This window comes from Hordeum vulgare, chromosome 6H (genome assembly GCF_904849725.1).
Source record: "Hordeum vulgare subsp. vulgare chromosome 6H, MorexV3_pseudomolecules_assembly, whole genome shotgun sequence".
NCBI lineage: Eukaryota > Viridiplantae > Streptophyta > Magnoliopsida > Poales > Poaceae > Hordeum > Hordeum vulgare.
In genome coordinates, this window is record NC_058523.1 from 400,955,685 (window position 1) to 400,971,961 (window position 16,277).

Genomic DNA, 16,277 nt, shown 5'->3' on the forward strand with positions numbered 1-16,277 from the left:
ATATATTAAGCCTGGATTCTTTCCTTGTCCACTTAAATCAAGAGATAACAGCGTAGGGGGGTAAGGGAACAAAAACTAAGCCGCATCGGGGGCTTCAGAGGAAGGCAAGCAAAATGGGGGGCATAAAATCGAAGGCGTGCGAGCGGGAGGGAAGGGGGGTTAAAATCAATTCTCTCGTTGTATTCAGTTCTCCCAATACTTTCTTTCGGTAGCGTAGTAGGTTTTGCGTGAGCCGGTGATCTTGAAATCAGCACTGTATGAGGGCTACCTCATCATTTTATATCGTTCGATCGTGTATTTGGTTTGATGTTTACTTTATTTATAAAGCTGAATGAAAGCCCGTTTCGGCAACCAGCGATCACCACAACAATCTACTACTGGTAGTAGTACAGTAATGTTAGTAATACGTTATTATATCTAATTTGGACAGGCAAAGCTAACCGCCACGTTCTCCAGCACAGCCAATCCAACTGTGCATACGATGACAATAAACCACCGCATTGATGAACGGCCCGCCCTATTTCAACCACACGGCCCGGCGTACTACTACACGCCTTTCTTCGTTTTCTGTTTAGTTGGCGCGTTGGCGCTATTTAACACGACATCCGGAGCGCGCTTCATTCCGCAAGCTGAAGCGCGACACCGCGGCCATCAACCGGCGAGCGTGCACTCCGTGAGCCATAGCTCCTCCGTCTCTCTTCCCATGGGAAGCCTGCATGAGAAGCCCGAGCATGGCTTCGGCGGCCTGCTGAGCGGCTTGCGAGAGGCGTACCACAGCGGCAGGACCAAGGACCTCGCGTGGAGGCGGTCGCAGCTCAGGGGGCTCCTCAGGCTGCTGACGGAGAAGGAGGAGGAGATCTTCGACGCGCTCCACGACGACCTCGGCAAGCACCGCGCTGAATCTTACAGGGACGAGGTACGCACAGGCAGGGTCCGCGCGAAATCTGGCAGCGTCCATGCCATGCTTCAGTCCGCTAGCTGGTTGGGCCATGAATTTCGGTTTCAGTGCATCTGCGTGAAGTTGTTTTGTTTTGGTGGTCTTCAGCTTGGGGCTCTCGTCAAGTCCGTCAACCACACGCTGAAAAACCTCGAGAGATGGGCGGCTCCCGAGAAGGCAAGCTCCCTCCACAGCTGCTGAAAAGCTTAATTAAGCAGGCTGCTGCTGTTGATTGTAGAGGCCATGACTTGTTGTTTTGGTGCCTGTATTGTAGGCTCAAGCGCCGTTGGTTTCTTTCCCGGCGACCGCGCTGGTGGTGCCAGAGCCTCTCGGCGTCGTGCTCGTATTCTCCTGCTGGAATTTGCCACTAGGTGACGCTAACTTCTTTTCTCTAGCGACACAAGTGTTGTTCCCTTTACTTTTCCGTTTCCTAATTGCGACGTGTGCACTACACATCTAGCTACAACTACTTGAGCAGTATCCCAGTATTCTCTGACTGCGCAAGAATCTGATTACTGTTCAGTTACATTTAGGCTATAATGGTGCAAAACAAGGACATGGAGTTTTTAATCCCGAGCTCATATGCTCCCTCATAAACAATAAAATCAAAAAAATAGTAAAAACATTCAAAAAAATCTATTTTTTTGTGATAAACTTTGATAAATGTTTTGTATGCTTACAAAATTTCAGATCGAAATAACATTTGTGAAAGTCGTGACGAAAAAAACAAAATCGCTGCTCTAAAAATGCTAGTTTTTGATACATTTTGGACAGTTGATTTTGTTGTTTTCGCTGCGACTTCCACAAATTTTGTTTAGTACTGAATTTTGATACGCATGTAAGACATTTGTCAAAGTTTATCATAAAAAAACAGAATTTTTTGAACTATTTTATTATTTATTTCGATTTTACTGTTCACGAGGGAGCATTTGTGCTCGGAAGTAGAATAGGACTTTCCCGCAAAACAAGGAGTACCAAAGAATTCCTATAGAAATTCTATCCTATAGAATTCCGATGAAATTCCTTCAAACCAAAGAAATAGAGGTTCGGACTACTTATCAAGTACGCCTTTGACTCGGTTCATCGGGACTACTTTATGGATCTCATGCGGTATCTTGGCTTCCGACACGTTTTCGAGGTTGGGTCTCCATACTCCTCTCATCAGCCTCCTCAAGAGTCTTGCTAAATGACACTGTTGGCAACCCTATCCGACATGGGAGAGGATTATGACAAGGGGATCGTTGTCCCCTCTTCTATTTGTGCTCGATGTCGATCCTCTGCATAACATCCTGAGCAAGGCCACGAATCAAGGAAATGTACAGCCACTCCGTGCATATACCACAACCCTCTGTGCCTACACATCTAGCTACATCTACATGGGTAGTATTCCCTGACTAGGCAAGAATCTCATTTATGTTCAATTACATTTAGGCTATACTATTGCAATATAGAAAGTACCCTCTAAGGAAAACTTTTCTGTAAGAATATTATCCTATAGAGTTCCTACTAAATTCGTTCAAACCAATGGAAGCCTATATGTGTAAACCAACAATGAAAGCGGAGTTGAAGTATCACGCAGCATGTTGGTACATATACACTCCGATAGGCTCCGCCTCACTCCAAGAAGAGAAGGATCATCCTAGTAGGGTGCGTTTGTCTGTCGCCCGAAGCGAGACACAAGCTACTCAACCTCAAGGACATTCTCGATGGGCCCACCCGTAATCATGCTGGTACCTCTTCAGTATAAATTTCGTTTGTTTTCTATTTCTTTTTCATATTTGTTAGATAAATATAATACATATATTTTAAAGTAACTTAATAAAAATAATATTACAAAAATCTTCACTATTAATTCATCTAAAATGTTGATCATCTAAAAATGTTGATAGCATGAAAAGGAATACTCGTGATATTTTAAAATGTTCACGCATTCAAAAAATACATGACATCTTTTGATATGTATACAATGTTCATGTAATTCAAAAAAAAGGTGTCATATGGTAATAAATATTCACTTGTTTTGAAAATATGTCTGAGACATTTTAAAAATTGTTTATATAATGAAAAAAGTTTCCATAATTTAAAAAAAGATTGTGTGTTATTCAAGAAAATGTTTTCAGCATGTATTTTAAAAATGTTTAACACGTATTCATTTTTTCAAAAACATGTAGTTGAAAAAATGGTTAGACGTCTATAAACAATGTTTGTATGTATAAAAAAATGTAAACTGCGTGGGAGAAAAATAGACATCAAAACATATATATTTTTTAAAATGTTAATCATGTATTTAAAAAATGTATGTAAACATGTATAAACAATGTTCCTGATGTATACGGAATATTCACTATGTATACAAAAAAATGTAGACATGTGTTAGAAAAAATGTAAATGAAAAGAAAAGAATATGAAAGACAATGAAAACGATGACAACAAGGAAAGAAACAAAGTAACCTGAAGAGAAAAAACCCGAGGAAAACAAGAGAAACCCAAAGAAAATCTCTGCGGATGGTAAGAAAAATGATATAAGAACCACACATGAAAAAACTTTTGTCGCTGCTATAGTAACGGGCTGACCCAGTAGAGCGCTCGCCCTCCGCCTCGCAATGGGTGAGAAATACCTCCCACGATTGTAGAATCGCAAAATATACCAACTCTTTCAAGCTATCCTCAGGCACACATAAAAGGGCCACACATGTGAGTTCTACATCCAAATGGACAATTTTAACAAGGAAGGTGAGATGGATGGTTCTAAGTTCAACTGAGGTATACCATCAGCAATCCCTTCCTCTGAGGTGTCGGTGATACCCAAGGTGAGCATGTGTCATGTTTGTTTGGATAGCTTGACTACTCTTTCTCAATCATGTAACATGGTTTGTGTTTGTGGTTTGCTCTTTAACTATGGCTAGCATGATCATGTATTTTCACAACCTGGCTACTCACGATCTCTATAAACCGCGGTGGAGCCAGACACCTGCTAATCGGTGTACATATTTCCCTAAATATATTTTAAAAATCCCTTTCAACGATTTTATGAATTCTTTTGGTGGTGGTGTTCTTAGTATTCAAAAAATTAAAGCGGTGTCAAATTGTTTGGGAAGCAAAATAGTTCCTTCCGGATTGTAGAAATGTATGCGGAATTGAAGTCCATGTCTTCAACAAATGTTCCCAAAATCTAACACCGCATTGTTGTTTACTCTTGTAGAATCTAACTATATTCATGATATGTTAATGATCATAGTTGAAGCTTGATTTGTGTATGTCGCGCTCGTGGGTACATGTTTGCACAATTAATCCTTACCTTGTCTCCCTCCTTAGGAAAAGTTTATATAGTTACCTAATATGGGTATGGCGGTGTGTTGTAATGCAGGTTTGGCTTTGGAGCCACTCTCTGGCGCACTAGCAGCTGGCAATGTTGTAGTTGTAAAGCCCTCCGAGCTTGCTCCATCCACCGCCGCATTCCTTGCTGCCAATATACCAAGGTACCTTGATCCTAAGGCTGTGAAGGTCGTCTTAGGTGGACCTGAAGTTGGAGAACAACTAATGGAGCACAGATGGGACAAAGTTCTTTTCACCGGTAACAGAAAACTTGAAAATTCACCTTGCTTCTTCACAAATGATGTCACTACAGACAGCATGCCATCAAATTGTTGTTTCTGTGTGTATGTATCAATGTATGTGATGACCTTTTATTTGTGTTGTTCAGGAAGCGCCAATGTAGGGCGTATTATTTTGACAAAAGCAGCAAAGCACTTGACCCCTGTCGCCCTTGAACTTGGGTCGAAATGTCCGTGCATTGTTGATCAGCTCGATAGTAAGAGGGATAGGCAGGTAATTCTCAGGATGTTTTCATATTTCAAATTGCAACAAGAATCACAATGAGTGACGAGCTAACTATGTACCTCATGTGCTGGTTATACAGATTGCAGTGAATCGAATAGCGGGAGCGAAGTGGTCAGTTTGTGCCGGACAAGCTTGTGTTGCCATCGACTACATCTTGGTCGAGGAGAAATTTGCTCCTATTCTGGTATATATGGTCCACTCCGATGTCCAGTTAACTACAGCACTATATAAGCTCATGGCACATACACCACATATATCTTCCGACTACTTCTTGAGCATGCATTATTTTTTGTCTCTATGAAGATTGAGCTACTGAAATCGACGGTAAAAAGGTTTATCGCTACACCAGAGTGCATGGCCCGGATATTGAACGCAAAGCATTTCCAGAGGTTAAGCAACTTTTTGGACGATAAGAGGGTGGCATGTTCAGTGGTGCACGGGGGATCAGTGAACCATAAGACATTGTAAGTTCCGAGAATTTCACTTTCATGTGTCTGCATCCTTCTTATGGGTATGTAAATGTACAAAATAAATTGACAAATTGGTGTTTCATGACATTATGCCTAATTGCCTATGGTGCAGGACCATTGAACCCACCATATTGTTAAATCCGCCACTCGATTCTGACATCATGACTGAGGAGATATTTGGCCCATTGCTCCCTATCATCACGGTATGTCGAATGGACAATATTATGTGACAGGTCACAATACTATGGTGCTGATGGTGTACGTACATGTGGGCTTTTAGGTGAAGAAGATCGAAGATAGCATTAAATTTGTGACATCGATGCCGAAACCATTGGCAATCTATGCTTTCACCAAAAACGAGAAACTAAAACAGCGATTTATAAATGAAACGTCATCCGGGAGCATCACGTTAAACGACGCAATTGTGCAGGTATGCAAACTTGTCCACCTCATTCCTCCGAACCGCGCACGTTTTCGCAGCATAAAACTTTGTGTTGTCATTCTTTTCACGGTTGAGATTGATGTAATCATGACTACTTCGTTGTTGCAGTATGTAGTGGAAGGCCTCCCGTTCGGTGGCGTCGGGCAAAGCGGATTCGGACAGTACCACGGCAAATACAGCTTCGAGCTTTTCAGCAACAAAAAGGCGGTGTTCAAGAGAAGCTTCCTAATCGAGTTCATGTTCAGATACCCGCCATGGGATGACAGTAAAATCGGGATGCTGAGACATGTTTTCAACACGAACTACATACTTCTACTCCTTGGACTGCTCGGCTTGAGGAGATGATGGAAGAAAAACCGGGAGAAAGAGGCCGGGCGAAATAGCCAAGAGAAGCTACGCCAGATGAACGAAAGCATATGGACTCAAACCACATAAATGCTATATACTTTTGTTCATAATAAAACTGGATTATCTAAGTGTGTAAACAGGTTCTGTTAAGTGTTGTGATTCCTCAAAAGTTTGGCAATATAATACAGTTCGGGAGAACACCCCTAGGTGTTTACCTGTGCCGGCGAAACCACGTTTACACAGCGGATTCCTGATCCAGCAGTTTTTTATGGGTACAAATAAACAATTTCAGACTGGATCCGGGCAGCCCCCTTGAACACTCCACAAGGCACAACATTTTCCACAGTTTTATTCTAAGACTAACAAAACGAGCAATAATGCAGCACGCTAGCAGTTGATCGTTAAACCGACCAATGGGAAACTAAGAACGCAAACTGATCGATGGCTCCCAAATCTCACATGTGGCATGAGCAGGGGCCAACCGTATAGAAACGATGGTTTCAGACCGCACCAAGCAAGAACAGCTAGCCTAAATACTTGGTGCCAGGCATAATTGCTGCTCCCAAATCACGTTGCGAGCATTTGTTTTCGCGCTAATTCAACACGAACGAACAGCAAGAGGGGAGACTTTTGTGCGCGAAGCGATCTGGTCTGCATGTGATTGGTAGCGCGAGAAACGCTAAAATTCACCAGCTTTGCCGTTCAGCTCAGAAACCCAGCTGTCGTTGAGTACCCTATATACAAGTTCTTCTCTGTCCGGCCTCGCGGAAGGCAGGGGATGTGGACGCGAGTACTATACTTAATCATACGGTATTCCAAACGGCCGCGCTGTAATGTCTAAGGACTCTTTCTTTCAGGTTAGTTGCACATACTCTTTCAGGACTCTTTCAGGTTAGTTTCAGGAGTACTTAATTATACCCCTTTTTTTTTGCATCATGGCAGTCGATCCAGAATTGAATCGATATTTTCATCTCGCAAAGCCAACCGATTAGCCAAGAGTTAGTTGCACATACCCTCACATTGAACTCCTCAAAAAAAAAAGTTGATGCAATGCGTTCCATCATGCGTCGCAACCAGCAATTTAAGTACTAACGAGACCCAACTCACCTCTCCAGCGGGTGACTTATCGACCAGGGCAGTTTGTGAACTGTTACGCACGGCACATTTAATTGGCCTCGCCTTCCCGTAGTGTTCTCGAAGGCTTCAGTCGTGGATAACTTGCGCTAGTAATAACGTTGTTAAAAAAAAAATCCCAATCCAGGCCGTCATTAGGCTGTCGATTAGGGCGTCAACAGCAGCAACCGATCCACGAATTTTCGTGCGACTCCTTTCCCGTGACCGTGAGTGACTTGGTCATTTTCGTGCCTCCCCTTTTATAATCCACGCATGCATGGCACGACAGAGAGACGCGCGCGCACGCTCGTGCTTCTGCATTGCTCGTTTGCTCTCCTGCTTGCAATCATCCAAGCAGAAAAGAGGGAGAATAATAAACTGAACCACTGTTGGGGACTCGGCTGCAAGCAACGAGATGGATCTGTGTCCATTTGATCGGCAGGGGAGGAGGGAGTGCATGATGCATGGACGTGCATCCAAGCTGAGTAAACACAACACTTCTGACCATGGTGGATCACATGCATTCACTCAACGCAGCGAATGGCGGGATATCGGCTGAAGATCGACTTTGATTTCCTGAGGAGTAAACTCGCCTCAAACTCAAAGAGTCAAACTAGTACGGCCACAAGATCACATGGGTGGGTGTTTGTATTACTAGCTTATTAACCACGTAAGACGTAACCCCATGTATTATCTCAAACAAAAAACAACTGTGTAAGATCTACAAGCGGAATTGATTAATGAGCCACTACGTGCCGGCCTGCAACCCCATCCATGACATCACAAAAATTGTACGGGACTCCAATGTTCAACCGCTAACTGATCCACTTAAGTGAGAAAAAGTTTGCTGCCCTACCTAAGCATTTACACCCCTACGACAGTAGTACGTACGTATGGTACACCTTTACGAAACGACCGTCTTGCTGGCCGGCTTAGGCCCAACGGCGGAGATCAACGCCGACGTCTTCTCCTGGAGGACGCGCACCACGTCCGTCATGGAGGGCCGGAGCCCGGAGCTGGCGTTGATGCACTGCAACGCAAGCGCCGCCACGGTGACGGCCTCCTCGCGATCGTACGCGTCTCCCAGCCTCCGGTCCACCACGTCGGCCACTCTGCCCTCGCTGACCACGGGCGCCACGGTGACGGCGAGCCGGCAGCCCGTGTCCGCGCAGATGGCCTCCCGGCCGGTGACGAGCTCCAGCAGCAGCACCCCGAAGCTGTAGACGTCGCTCTTCTTGGTGGCCACGCCGGAGCGGAGGAAGAGCGGGTCGACGTACCCCGGGGAGCCCATGACGTGGCGCGCCGACGCCCTGGCGGCGGCGGCGGGGAGGACCGCGGCGGAGAAGCCGGCGTGTGCGAAGCCGAAGTCGCAGAGCTTGACGTCCATGTTGGCGTCGAGCAGGACGTTGGACGCCTTGACGTCGCCGTGGATGACCGCGGGGTCCTGGCTCTCGTGGAGGTACTCCAGCGCCATCGCCACCTGGAACGCGACGGCCATCCGCCGCGCCCACGGCAGCGCCGCCCGCTTCTGCCCGCTCCGGTGGAGCCTCTCGTGAAGGTCGCCGTTGGGGGCGTACTCGAACACCAACACGCCTTCCTCTGCACCCGGGAAACAAAACAAGATCAGCTACAGAGACACTCTAACTCTAGATGGTTGACCAAGACGTGGGTGGGTGTGTGTGTACCTCGTTCGTCACAGTAGGCGAGGAGGCGGACGACGTGGGGATGGCGCAGGGACAAGAGCACGTCGAGCTCGTGGCGGAAGAGGCGGTGGAGGCGCTCGCTGCTGCGCTGCACCTTGACGGCGCCGAGGCGGGAGGAGGTGAGCGAGGCCAGGTAGACGGTGCTGAAGCCGCCCTGGCCGATCACGCGGGAGGAGAAGCCGCCGGTGACCGACTCCACCTCGGCCCAATCGAGCCGCCTCGCCCGCCCGCTCTTGCCGCTCGGCTCGGCCGAGACGCGGGGGTCATGCGCAGGGGTCTCGCGCTCGCCGCCGCGGAGGCAGTCCAACAGCCCGCACCGGGGCAACATTGCCATTGCGCGCAGCAACACACGCACGCACACGCACCGTGCGTGGAGCGCCGAGGAGCGTCGTTGATGGAGATGCCTACTGCCTACTGGAATGGAATACAGTGCTAGATCGGAAAGAGGCTGCCCTCCCGTCGCTGTTCTTGCTAGGTAGGAGCGCGTATTTTCCTCCCTGGCTGCGCTTGGGAGATGCCTGCGCCTGCGGGAGAGGGCCCGGTCAAAGAATGGCCACTGGACTCCGTTGTTATATACTCCTACTACGCGAGCTGTCAGTCGCATCCTTGGGTGGGGCTCCACTAATCATTGTGCGTAAAGAAAGGTCTAGGCATGCTTTGAGATGCGTGATATATGCCTCTGCAGTCCTGCCTGGGTACCCCTATCGGCATGTGTTTTTTTCGGCAACCCTTAAGAAAACATTCTCGAATTCCTGATTGGACTGTTGAGGGAGAGGTGGGTGCTTCATTTCGACAGGTATTTCCATCTGTCAACCAACAGTGGGCGCGCGCGCGCGCGCGCTAGATCGGACGCACGGAGCGTGACGTCCTACCGGCGGGCGGCACCAAGTGGCGGGGCCTGTTCCATTTAACAAAGCATTTCTGATGGGATCTCTCATCCCGTTCCCAGGGCAAGTGCGTTCTATACTGTACGTACAGTACGTACCAAAAGATCCCGAACGGAGATGGAGCAGTCGTGGAGCAGACAGGAGCAACGGGCCAATGGGAAATCGACTTTCGAGTTTCGACGGACGTGCTTGCTTTTACTGCGCTGCAAAAGGTACGTACCGTTGTGCGGCCGGCCAACACATGGCACTGTGAACCCACTATCCAGTATCCAGATCCTATCCTACTTGCTGCCCATTACTACTAGTTTATTACGAGAGCCTCCGTATGGCTGTCGACGGATTTACTGCGCGCCAGAGGGCCCGCCCATAGTGCGATGCAGATCCTGCTACCGTCCGTGGATTTCTGCTTTTTCACAGTGGAGCACGGCAGTATGCATTGCATCTTATTATCCTACCCAAACCCAACGACTACTGTGTTGGTTAGAAATAAACATTTCAGAGACGATTGGCATACGCGTGTATGCAGTATGAACACCGCTAGGACAAGCACATGCGGGCCCGAGCACGCGCTTCGGACGTTGACTAGGAAAGGCACAGATCCATGACTGCACAAGAGCTCCGACCCTAGGGCGACAAACTACTCGTGGTGCTTGACTTCACAGCATATTGTGTATGTCAAACGCATCATCGTCACGCCTTTGTAGTTAGGACGTGTTTGGTAGCCGTAGTTGCTGGAACCGGCCAGTGAAGCCTGCATGAACAAGGTCTGGCTGAGGTAAAAAAAACAGACACAAAACTAATATTTATATATAGTTTGGTTCTTTACATATACTTTAGGCTGCATGAGATGTCATTCTAGGCATGCCGTTTGTAGTGATGGAGCGAGCGTGTAGGCACGATGGGCCGTGGCCCATTCAGAATTTGGAGTTTTTTTAGTATGTATTAATTTTGCTCAAAAGATTATGTTGAGTATTTTTTCTTGAGGTGTGCACACCTTTCATTTCTTTCCTCGCTCCGTCGCTCGTTGTTTGATTACCCGTTTGTATGTGCAAAAACGAACAAACAACTGTTTGGTAGCATGCACAGCTTGTTGTCTGATAACCTCTTGGATGCAATGGTGAGGTTATCAACACACAACGGCCTTAAGAAAAACACACATAACAAGACATAATAGTAAGCAGATATAAATATTGTGCCACAATAAAAACACACACATCAGTTTAAACGCAAACCAGTTCAAGATTAAACTAAAAGCACCTGGAGCATGTCAGGGTTGTCCTACGGGTTCACGGCGAAGGCGTTGTCGTGCTTCCCGCACCTGATCACCACTTCAATGTCATCATCATTGAACATGATGACCTTTAGCATGTCGGAAGTGAGTAGAAAGGTCACCATGAAGCCTATCTAGATCTGATGGACGACGATGAAGGTGGCCTGGCCCTAATCGAGGATGACCTTGTCGTTCAACAACCGTATAGTCACCCTCGAGGAGGAGTCGATGTTCGTCTTCATCTTGAACTCCTGTGGCACCGATGAGAAGTGTTTCCTGAAGTCCAGCGGCATAGGTATGGCCTCCAGCTGGGGGCCATGATCACCTTGCAGAAGTTGGTTGGCCATCCCACTTCATGGTAGTGGCCGTAGTTCCAACGCTTGCCGCTCGGGGGCTCCTTCGACTAGTCATCGTTCATGCCAGGTGAGGGAGTCCGGGACTAGAGGGTCCTCGAGCTGTCGGTCTATCTCTTGTGGGTCGGACAGGTGGGCCGCTCTATGGAAGGTCGAGCTATAAAACAACTCCGCGTTCATGAAGGAAACCTCTGAAGCCTTGGTGTGTCCTGCAACTCAAGATGGTAGAATCGGCGTGTTTATTCCCTGATGACAACCAACCATGGGTAACCCTAGGTACCCCTGGTGTTCATATAAACCACAGGGTTTAGTTCGTAGGTGGAAGAATCATTATCCTACTCATCTAGGATTTAGTTCATCTCATCACGTGGTAGATCGACTCCATAATTGTAATACACATATCAATATAATCAATTAATATGTATGGTTTTACCTCTTCGAGAGGGCACGAACCTGGGTAAATACTATCCGTGTGTTTCCTATTCCCCATTGATCCAAGATCCACAGCTCGGGACCCCCTACCCGAGATCTGCCGTTTTTGACACCGACATTGGTGATTTCATTGAGAGTTTCGTTGTAGGATCGCCAAATGATCGATGGTTCGTCCAATCATCAACCATGATGTCTGCAACAAGAAAGTATTAGTCCCGGGACAAATATTCGCGTTCGGCAACATCATGCAACACACTGATCTGACCGGCCGCCTTGGCCTGGTCGGAAGCTTCGCCCTGGTCAGGAGATCAGGTTTGGAAACCTAGAGTTCTTCGGCGACACCCGGGGAGATCTTATTCTGACAAAGCTTTCGGCTCCCCTTGAAGAGCTCGCAAGTCCCAATGCCTTAATGTCGGGAGCGGTGGACCACGCCATTAGGGCGACCTGCACCCTGGGTTCGGCCTTAATGCCCGATCTCGTTCATACACCCAGATCATCTTCGGCCGAACACTGCCCGGGTGCGACCTTAAGCGCCCGTGCAGCAATGGTACTGCGGATCGAACCCATAAACTCCATGAGCATGGACTCCACAGATATCTCATCATTAAATGAGCTACTCAGCCGGATCAAGCCATGGGGATAACTAACGTCCAACCCTCGGCCTATGATCAAACCGGACTTAAACCCGACGACAAGGAGATTTATGTCCCACCTATCACACACTTGGTTGCCACCTTCGAGGACCCGCCCGAAGGTTCGCCCTCTCAATCGTTGGAGGTGAGAATGGTTTATGTTTGGGTTTTTCACCATCAGGATCGTTCCTTTGGTTTCAAATCCGGACTTCGCCTCGGAAAAAAAGTTTAGTATCGAACCCCGATTTAGCGCATGACCTGGATTTCGAGTGGCGGTGTTCGATCATAATCCTGACCCCGAACTCGACGCGCCAGATTCCACAATGGTACATTACACGAGCGCCAAAGCTTCGGACCCACATTCTACGGGATACAAAGTTTGTCCCCACCCACACCCCAAGTCGAAGACTCTCCAAGTAATTTGGGGAAGCCCGATATATGGGACCGATTGCGCATCAAACAACAGCCAAGGGAAACGGTCCATCACTTCTGGGCTAGATTCCTACTTACCAAAAACAATATAGCGGACTGCAACGGCCAGGAAATCATAGGAACCTTCCGGCATAACTACCATAATGAATTAATGCTAAACGCCCTCACCCGTCACCACGTTCAAAACTTCACCGAGCTATCGGCTCTCGTACGCAAATACTTCGCCACAGAAAGCATCTAGCAGACTCAACAGATGCGCACGGAGTCAATCCATGACGACAAACCCAGAAGATCTCGGAGGTAGAGCGTGCCCCCATGACTGTCAGCCGAACATGAGCCCGCCGAGAAAAATAACAAACCCGTTGCAGGATCCAGAACTGTCCTTGACCAACTATTGGACAAGTCGTGCCCCATACACTCCGTCCTGCAGAATACGAACCCAACTCATAGCCATCGAGCTTGCTGGATCATTAGGTGTAACGACCCGACTCAAGACGAGTCAAGCCTCTGGTGTTTCCGTACCATCCCAAGATCATGCTGGTACACACTCAGTACATCAATGTATATATCAAGATTTCAATCACACGGCTTTATTAATCGAAATCTCATATCGAGTACTTTATTACAATAATGGATTACAATAAAGTGGCTGAAGGCCATCTCATGAGATATCTAACGAAGACTAGCGGAAGCATCAGGTAGACGAGTCCATCCGACTCCAGGGAATGTCGCTGAGCGTAGATCGTAGCCTCACTCCTGGTCGGAAAAGTACTCTGCAACATGATACGTTGCAGCCGTGTAGGTCAGCATATGGAATATGCCGGCAAGTCATCAAAGAGAGGGGTAAAAATAATAATCAACTATCTCTACATGCATATTTGGTAGGTGGGGCTACAAGTTTTGCATAAAGCCAATTTTCTCCTACAACAAGAGGGGCTGGAAACAAAATATTACTACATTGTTTGTTGTTAACGAGATGGTTCCGCCAACCAATTCTCGTACCCGAGTTGTTGTTAACACCCACATCATTATTAAGTTGTGTCGAGAGTTCAGGGGAATTTCAATGCCTTCGGCTCAAGTTGTCCATGACCGTGGACACGGCTAATCGATTAGGTTGGGCACTCTGCAGAGTTTTGCACACGTTCCCCACAAGATTTGATCGCCTCCGAGTATGTCCTCGCACTTCAGGGTGTTTGAAGACCGAATGATCAAAACATGGTCTTTCAACGGGTCCCTCTGAATCCCTGTCGGTGCCCATCCATTCCTACCGTTCTTCTACATCTGCTAGCATCGCCTGTCCAGAGTCGCCGCGTTGTCCAACCAAGCCAGAGCCCATAATGACTTGTGGCTGTGCAGGTAAGCCTTGGGTCTTGAAGCCTCCGTCCGTCTCTTCGAGCCTGGGTGAAGCTTTCCGCAAGATGTCATGGTCGTCTCCAGCATCCCGGATCATCCACTGGTTTCTCCAGGGAGCCGATCAACCGTCCTTCACCCAGAGTTGCATTGCATCACGAGGTCTTGAAAATCTTGTCTTAACCGGTCTTGATTATTTAATCAACCTCGCATCACTCGTGTTATGCACTCAACCGAAATCCCGTCTACTCAAGCATAGCAATATGAAATTTGTCGTCCCGGGGCCAAGTATCGGGGTTGTTGTGTGCCTACCACATGATACTACAACCTATACTAAAATTTCCAAGTACCTAAGCAGCATGCAATTGGGCGATAAAGGTGAAACTACCATGCATCAAAAAACATAGGAGATAGTATGATCAAAATGACTTGCCTTGATGATAGTTTGTCTTGATCGAGCGCTTCTAAGTAACAAGCTTCACACTCCGGGTGATCTACCGATACAAAAAGTACACACCATAAGCACTACAATCAAACAACAAGTAAAAATAACATCACAAGTAAATAGTTGCTATGGCCTAAGTGAAAGAATTCACTATACGTCGCTAAGGCAGAAACTTGTTTCTGTTTAAACCCCAAGTAACAATATTTAAACAAATTTGAAACTTATACCACAGTAAGATATAATCACTAGGAAGCAGTAGGAAAAAGAATCAAATCAAAATCATTTTTTAAACTCCTGGAATAAGCAAAACAAGGTTTAAACTAAATCTGATCTAATTCAAATTTGTAAATTTCAAACATAGACAAATTATATGTTTTTAAAAATTACAGAAATTTTTTGATCTACTGAAACAAGTTTCAACTCCATTGGAATTCGGTATCAAAAGCTATGATCAAAACAAATTTGAAACTTTCTCTGTTTTGGAATTAAACAGAAAAAGAGAAAACAGATTCTAACAGACAGTGGTACACGTGGCAGTTTCTGATTTGCTGATGGGTGTTTGCTGTGAGGGAAAACTAACACACGGTCTCAATCTAAAGAAAACTACCCGGCTCAGTTTAAGTGACAGAAAAACCGTCGGTTCTTTTAAAAGAACCGAAGGGGTATGCACATCTAATCTAACCCATTGATCTAAGATCCTACGGTGGAAAAAAACAACAAGAAGAAAACTAGAGGAGGGAGAGGCTCACCATGGCTGAGAGAAGCTGGGCAGCTCCGGTGGCTATTCCGGCGGGGGGGGCTGGTTGCCGGTAGGGTGGGGCGGCAGAGGAGGGGGCAGTCGGCTCCGGGGCGTCGGGGAGGCAGCAGGGGAGGCGTCCGGGGCGACGGGGAGGCAGCAACAGTTTTTCTGCTGCTAGCTCGAAGGGGAGCTCCGGCGGCTGTGCGGGCGCGGAGTGGTGGCTGGGCAGGGCGGCGTGGGGGTGGAACGAGGCGAGGGCTGCGTGGGGGTTCGGTTTTTATAGGGGGAGGGGGTGGCCGAGGAGGAAAGAAATCAAGGGCTGCCATGGAAGGCAAGCTCGCTGGAAGGTCACGGTAGACAGAAAAAAGGAAGGAAGAAGGAGAGGGAAGGAAAGAGAGAGAGAAGAAAAAAAGAAAGAAAATAAAAGTGGGAAAGAAAAAAAACACAAGGAAGGGGGTGGTGCTTGCGGTTTGCCAGGGATGCGCTGCGGTTGCGAGGGTTTTGTTCCTCGCGATGGGGAGGCAGCAGAAATATCTCCCGTGTTTTTTTAACAGAAACTAAAACGAAATAAAAAGGAAACAAATAAAATAATTAATATAGGATATTATATACCAAAATGATCAGAAAAATATCCACTACTCGATTAACATTTTTCCAAGGCAAAAATAAAAACTTAAAAAAAAAATGTTTTTTTCAGAAAAAATCCCTTATGCTATATTTTCTTTTTGCAATTATTTTCACGATAAAACTTTGGCTTTCTTGGCTCAAAATATTTCAGAGATGCCTCACATTTTGGAGGGACATTTTCCTCCGCTCTCTCTTGCATGCAAGAGATTATTTCCCGGCATTTCTCGTGTGAAGAAAAAATAGAAATGCAAAAGCAA

At 46.8% G+C, this 16,277-nt stretch overlaps 2 protein-coding genes across 2 annotated transcripts; one reads left to right on the forward strand and one right to left on the reverse strand.

Moving 5' to 3' along the window:
- The first annotated feature begins 582 nt into the window (after positions 1-582).
- Positions 583-6,266, forward strand: LOC123404360 (aldehyde dehydrogenase family 3 member F1-like). The gene is made up of 10 exons (XM_045098276.1): positions 583-916; positions 1,046-1,114; positions 1,212-1,308; positions 4,305-4,511; positions 4,641-4,765; positions 4,857-4,961; positions 5,081-5,241; positions 5,360-5,450; positions 5,528-5,677; positions 5,798-6,266. Exons 1-10 carry the CDS (start codon positions 704-706, stop codon positions 6,032-6,034), a joined length of 1,455 nt encoding a protein of 484 aa, XP_044954211.1. The 5' UTR covers positions 583-703; the 3' UTR covers positions 6,035-6,266.
- Positions 6,267-7,957: 1,691 nt separating this feature from the next.
- Positions 7,958-9,423, reverse strand: LOC123402388 (salt tolerance receptor-like cytoplasmic kinase 1). Its single transcript, XM_045096301.1, has 2 exons — positions 8,836-9,423; positions 7,958-8,749 (listed from the first exon to the last, which is right to left on the reverse strand). Exons 1-2 carry the CDS (start codon positions 9,185-9,187, stop codon positions 8,055-8,057), a joined length of 1,047 nt encoding a protein of 348 aa, XP_044952236.1. The 5' UTR covers positions 9,188-9,423; the 3' UTR covers positions 7,958-8,054.
- Between the last annotated feature and the right edge of the window lie 6,854 nt (positions 9,424-16,277).

Coding starts and splice junctions, on each gene's coding strand:
- LOC123404360 (XM_045098276.1), top strand. CDS start 704: ATGGGAAGCCTGCATGAGAAGCCCGAGCATGGCTTCGGCGGCCTGCTG. Junction 5,242..5,359: donor TCAGTGAACCATAAGACATT/GTAAGTTCCGAG, acceptor CCTATGGTGCAG/GACCATTGAACCCACCATAT. Junction 5,451..5,527: donor CATTGCTCCCTATCATCACG/GTATGTCGAATG, acceptor GTGGGCTTTTAG/GTGAAGAAGATCGAAGATAG.
- LOC123402388 (XM_045096301.1), bottom strand. CDS start 9,187: ATGGCAATGTTGCCCCGGTGCGGGCTGTTGGACTGCCTCCGCGGCGGC. Junction 8,750..8,835: donor CGCCTACTGTGACGAACGAG/GTACACACACAC, acceptor TCCCGGGTGCAG/AGGAAGGCGTGTTGGTGTTC.